The 6659-nt window shown below is 37.3% G+C and overlaps 1 protein-coding gene across 1 annotated transcript; it reads left to right on the forward strand.

Annotated features, from left to right (window-relative positions):
* Positions 1–272: 272 nt before the first annotated feature.
* Positions 273–1688, forward strand: LOC129001995 (uncharacterized). The gene has a single exon (XM_054429477.1). The coding sequence runs from the start codon at positions 273–275 to the stop codon at positions 1686–1688; it is 1416 nt and encodes a 471-aa protein (XP_054285452.1).
* The last annotated feature ends 4971 nt before the right edge of the window (positions 1689–6659 follow it).

Consider the following 6659-nt stretch of genomic DNA (forward strand, 5'->3'; position numbering starts at 1 on the left):
GTTGGAGACACGTTTCTAGTACCGACAACCCTGCGGACTGCGCCTCTCGAGGAATCCTCCCTTCAGAGCTTGTCCATCACCCACTCTGGTGGCATGGTCCCCCTTGGCTACAACTTTCACCCACGACCTGGCCAACTTCGAACTTCACACCCATCGATGAACACTCTCTAGACGAAGTAAAATTGACTCCACTCACCGTGCTTGTCACTGCTTCTCATTCACCTTGGGATCTTCTTACCCGCTTTTCGTCTTAGAAAAAACTCCTTCATGTCATGGCCTACATCCTCCGATTCATTTCTCACAGCCGCCGGCAGGAACATCAAGCTGGGCCTCTCTCCGACACGGAAGTGAAAGCAGCTCAGCTGCGGATCTTTAAGCTGGTGCAACAAGAGATATTTCTTGATGATATCACTGCCCTTAAGGACAACAAGATCTGCTCTACTAAACTACAGCGACTCACCCCGTTTGTTGATGCAAACGGACTAATTCGGGTTGGTGGCAGGTTGAGATATTCCGAATTAGCTGAGGAAGTGCGCCACCCTCTAGTCTTACCCAAGAATCATCACGTAGTCAATTTATTTGTAGACTACACCCATCTACGACATATGCACTCGGGTGTTCAATTCACACTGTCACTATTAGCCCAGAGTGTCTGGATTTTATCGGCTCGTAGTGTGGTTCGCTCCCGCATTTTTCAATGCATGACGTGTTTCAAACAAAGACCAAAGCCTCTGTTCCCACTGATGGGGGATTTACCCAAAGCCAGAGTGACCCCTACTCGACCTTTCTTGTCAACGGGAGTTGATTATGGTGGCCCCTTCACCATAAAAATACACAATCTTCGTTCTATCCGACACATCAAAGCATATATCTGTCTCTTCGTTTGTCTGGTTACAAAGGCAGTCCACATTGAAGTGGCTACGGACTTGTCCACGGAAGCGTTTATCGCTGCACTTACTCGCTTTGTGTCACGTAGAGGCTTCTGTGCCGATATATACAGCGACTGTGGCACCAATTTCGTAGGAGCGAAAAATGCCATGCAACAGCTCATCTCAACTACTGACCAACGCCCTTTACAACAATTCTCCATTCAGCGGAAAATTAACTTCCATTTTAACCCCCCTACGGCACCTCATCATGGAGGTCTATGGGAAAGTGCCATAAAAGGAGCTAAATATCACCTTAGACGTGTATTAGGCAACTATGTTCCTACTCTAAGCCAATTCATGACGCTTACCTATCAAGTGGAATCAATGCTGAACTCCCGCCCACTTACGGCTCTATCCAGTGACCCAAATGACTTACAGGTGTTAACCCCAGGCCATTTTTTAATTGGAGCTCCACTCACTGCAACACCGGAACTCAATCTTGCCGAAACACCTGATAACCGACTGTCACATTGGCAGCTCATTCAAGCCTTCTCCCAACGTGTATGGAAGCGGTGGAGTCGAGAGTACCTCCACACTCTCCAGCAGAGACTTAAATGGGACAAACCAACTCGAAACCTGCAAGTGGGGGATCTGGTGTTGGTCCATCAAGATACACCCCCTATGTGCTGGCCTCTTGCCAGAATAACTAATGTTACCCCTGGAAGAGACAATATTGTTCGAGTCGTCGAACTCCAAACCCAACATGGGACCTTCACACGTCCGGCTGTTAAGGTCTTCTTGCTGCCGTTTCTGAATTAAATTGATTGGTTCACCATCAGAATGTACATAGTATAATATAGTTCTTAGTTGTTAAGTTTATTCTCATTTGATATCAATCTTGATTTTGTTGTACTTGATTTTGTTGAATCCTTACTGATTCAAAGCCGCCGGTATGTTTAGTTTTAATTCAACGATTTTCAATGTTTGCTGTTAGCATAAAAAATTCTCATTTTGCGTGGTTGGCAAATCTGTTTTCACCTGTTGACGAAGTAGCCGGCGTCGGTAGCTACTAAGCGGAAGAGTAAAAAAAAATATGGCGTTCGCGGTGTAACGTTTAGACGCGACGGTCGGTCCTGGTTCGGTAATTTTACTGATTTTTTGCCCTCTTTGTCTCAATATGATGTAGTATTCTTTTCCTAATTACCTCTACTCTTCCTTCGAGGCTATTTATCCCCTCTTTGAAGTGCTCTAGTGTTAAATTATTTCTCCTCTGGGATGCCGGCCGGCTGATCTTCGTTCTTCGTTCCATGGACATTCGACGCCAACTCACTATTCGACCTACAACCAAGGGTGAGCACTAGACATTAATAGCCTCTCCTTCATTAATTATTCATAAAAACCCTCCATTTGTATAAACCCTCTGTATCCTCCTTTCCAATAATTTAATTTGTTGATTCGTGTAATTCGTGTTTGTGTTATAGTCGTATTTTGTATTTAATTATCTTTCGGTCCTTCGAGTTTTTTATTGTATTAATTAATTAATAATTAATTTAATTTCCAAGCTCCGAATTGAACATTATGCAACATTATCATTGAACATTATCATACATGAGAGTGATATCAACTTAGAAGTCCAACTCTCTCAAGGGACTACAGATTTGATGTCAAACTTTTATATTGTTGGTCAACAGAGATATTGGATATCGTAAACCAAAGTTAACTGCCTAAGTGAAACATGAAATAACGTATAATACGTTTTATACGTATAATGATGATTATAAGTTATAAAATATAATCGTGGTTTATTTTAAATAATTGTAAAGGGATTAGGTCTTAACTAAGTCACTTACGATAGAGGAGATTTGGTAAAATCTTTAGTTTTCAATTGGAAACATTTTATTCTTAACATTTCGTTCTTTTTCTAGTTGATCTCAATGGGAGATATATAATAACCACACATATTAAAAGCGAGGTAACGATTTAGTAGGGAACAGCGGTTTGAATTTTATCGTTCGTAGCAGCCCTAGTCCATTCTGTAATGTTGGCTAAACACCCCGCGCATATGCGCACACATCCCATGAATAGTTACACATATAGTTTTCAGAACACGTTATCCATATCCATAAATCCTGTGAACTGTGATATCATATAGTAGGTAGAGTATGTGTGTGCTATTATTTATTAGTGGATTATTGATTCCCTTGTTTAATCCTTTTTGGGATATAACCCTATTTTATCCCAAATCAACAACCTTGTCACAAATCCCAGAGCCTAATTTCCCTTATAATTTCAGCAATATTGTCGTATAACCTTAAGTATCATTTTATTTTAATAGTTCTGTAATATAAAATCTTTGTTTTACAACCTTTATTGCCTTGAAGGTAGTAATTATAACCTTTTTGCAAACGGTAGAAAAACACTTAATAATTGTCTTAAGATATTGTCTTTTACGTTGAGATTTAATATTGCCATATTAATTCAACAGTAACATTACATCTTTGGTTCATAACATTTTTTTACCTGACATATTATTGTTTATATCCTTAAGATACGATCTTACCATAAACCTTTTTCCAATAAATCCTTCGTTTACAACCTATATTTCCTTGAGATATTAAATTGACATTATCTTCTTACTACCAGTATATCCACTTATCACAGAGATTTGCTACCTTTTCACTAAACCATAATACCAGTAAATCCTTGGTTAATACAACGTAATAGCCTTTATTTACTACTTCAACACCTTGATAGGATAAGCAAGAGCTACATTTCAACGTCATAGCTACCGGTAAACTACTTCCCAATCCTCGTCGATAACCCAGTTTTGTTTCTGGTATGCTGCCAAGTAATTCCTTGGCTAGTGACGATGGTGACAGTTTAGCATTGGGCCATGAAGGAGTTCTAAGAATTATTTTAATGCCACAATAACTGACCTTGGATTTTCCCTCGTCTAGTGAATGAACTCTCTAAATATTGAAATTAGGTGACAGTGGGATCAAAACTACTCTAATCCAATAACGACGTCACACAATTATGAAAGGTGTTTTTCATTGATAAACTTAAATGGTTTTAATAAAGCAAAAAATCAACTTGAATTGTGTCAGTTAAAACGGATATTAATTTAAAATATCGTGCTGTAGGTGTCTGTTTCGCAGTCGTGCTCAGTAAATGTCAAGCCATGCAATTAGTACAACAAGGCCTGAGCCTATCAGTGTCCGACTGTGTGGAGATCACACGACAGAGCTGACCTGTAATCTGATTGCCATGAAGCAGATCTCTGTTACTGGTATAAGTGTTTAATGTGGTGTTGTAGCTTAGAATACAAAAATGCCCTTATAAGGACGATGTTTAAAACTAGTCATTTTTTATAAAGATAATAATTCTTTCCTGTTTAATCAAGAAAAAGTTTGGTCCTTGAATCGGCTCATTAAAAACTTCTCACAATAAAGGTCCGTGAAGTTGGCGTACCCATATTAGCGTATCCACTTTTGATCATACCAATCGTTAGTTCATCGTTAGTTCTCGATAGTTCCCAAATTTTTTCGTTAGTTCTCAAAAAATAAAAAAGTTATAGCCGATTATAAGTGGGTACGCTAACTTCACACTTCCGGGTTCTAGCACGCGCCGTTTTCTGAGGAGAAATGTTTACATCTATATACCAATCGTTAGTTCTTCGTTAGTCCTCGATAGTTCCCAATTTTTTTGGTTAGTTCTCAAAAAATAAAAAAGTTATGAGGCATACAAAGTGGGTACGCTAACTTCACAATTGTACAATTTCCAGCGGGAACAGTTTTTTTACTATAAATGCCTATATCTATATACCAATCGTTAGTTCTTCGTTAGTTCTCGATAGTTCTCCAAAATTAACGTTAGTTCTCAAAAAATAAAAAAGTTACGAAGCATAAAAAGTGGGTACGCCAACTTCACAGTTATAGAATTTCCAGCGGGCACAGTTTTTTTACTATAAATGCCTATATCTATATACCAATCGTTAGTTCTTCGTTAGTTCTCGATAGTTCTCCAATATATACGTCAGTTCTCAAAAAATAAAAAAGTTAAGAGGCATACAAAGTGGGTACGCACACTTCACAATAATAGAATTTCCAGCGGGCACAGTTTTTTTAGTATAAATACCTATATCTATATACCAATCGTTAGTTCTTCGTTAGTTCTCGATAGTTCTCCAATATTTACGTTAGTTCTCAAAAAAAAAAAGTTAAGAGGCATACAAAGTGGGTACGCCAACTTCACAATTATAGAATTTCCAGCGGGCACAGTTTTTTTACTATAAATACCTATATCTATATACCAATCGTTAGTTCTTCGTTAGTTCTCGATAGTTCTCCAATATTAACGTTAGTTCTCAAAAAATAAAAAAGTTAAGAGGCATACAAAGTGGGTACGCTAACTTCACAATTGTACAATTTCCAGCGGGAACAGTTTTTTTACTATAAATGCCTATATCTATATACCAATCGTTAGTACTTCGTTAGTTCTCGATAGTTCTCCAAAATTAACGTTAGTTCTCAAAAAATAAAAAAGTTACGAAGCATAAAAAGTGGGTACGCCAACTTCACAGTTATAGAATTTCCAGCGGGCACAGTTTTTTTACTATAAATGCCTATATCTATATACCAATCGTTAGTTCTTCGTTAGTTCTCGATAGTTCTCCAATATTTACGTTAGTTCTCAAAAAATAAAAAAGTTAAGAGGCATACAAAGTGGGTACGCTAACTTCACAATTGTACAATTTCCAGCGGGAACAGTTTTTTTACTATAAATGCCTATATCTATATGCCAATCGTTAGTTCTTCGTTAGTTATATCTAAAACAAAATTTATGCCAATTTCATTACGCAAGATAACCGAATACAAACTTGATAACCTAACTATTCATGTCTGTGGAAATCATTTCAATAACTCTTGTTTTTGTAGCAAAATTGAAAAAGTTGATTCATACAAATATCTTGGTATTGTTTTTGATTCAAAGATGAAATGGTCGGAACATGTTGAATACCTAAAAAATAAATTACGTAAATATATTTATGCATTTAGGCAACTTAGTGATATTCTCGAAGAGCAAGAAATTGAAATAGCATACTATGCATATGTTCAATCATTGTTGTCTTTTGGAATTATTGCTTTTGGGGGTGCTTACAAAACTATCTTGCAACCTGTTTTTGTAGTGCAGAAAACAATACTTAAAGTTGCTTTTAAAAAACACTTTAGATATTCAACTGACGATCTTTTTGTAGAATCGGGAGTTTTGACAGTCAGGCAGTTATTTTTAAAATTTATTTTAGTTCACATGTACAAAAACTTTGATAATATTTTTGTAAAAATTACTCATCCCCACAATACGCGCTTTTCTCGAAATGTTGGTGTAAGTGTTCCACAAACTTTCAAATCATTTTCAAATACGAATTGCTTTCACTTAACCCAAATCATTTATCGTAACATGTGTAACAGATATCAAAATGTCAACATTCTAAATTCACCCTCTCTCTCTCTATTTAAGAAGCATGTCGTGGGGTGGCTTGTTGGTCTGAGTACAGAGGACACCGAGGCCGTTATCGCGTTGGGCGGACCTGACCGTTGACCCTACACAATCACTGATACACCACTTTCACTGACTGACTAATACACTACACCCCACCTCTCCTCATCAGTCTTCACCACATATTATAAATTACCTCTGTTTGCACAAAGAGTTTTTTTTTTTTTTTTTTTTTTACCGTCAATTTATTCCAGAACACTAAAAATTCAGCTTCAAGCAGGACAAATAAAA

The sequence above is a fragment of the Macrosteles quadrilineatus genome, unplaced genomic scaffold, assembly GCF_028750875.1.
Source record: "Macrosteles quadrilineatus isolate MER2022 unplaced genomic scaffold, UCM_ALF_1.0 Scaffold_1__1_contigs__length_201487025, whole genome shotgun sequence".
Taxonomy (NCBI): domain Eukaryota; kingdom Metazoa; phylum Arthropoda; class Insecta; order Hemiptera; family Cicadellidae; genus Macrosteles; species Macrosteles quadrilineatus.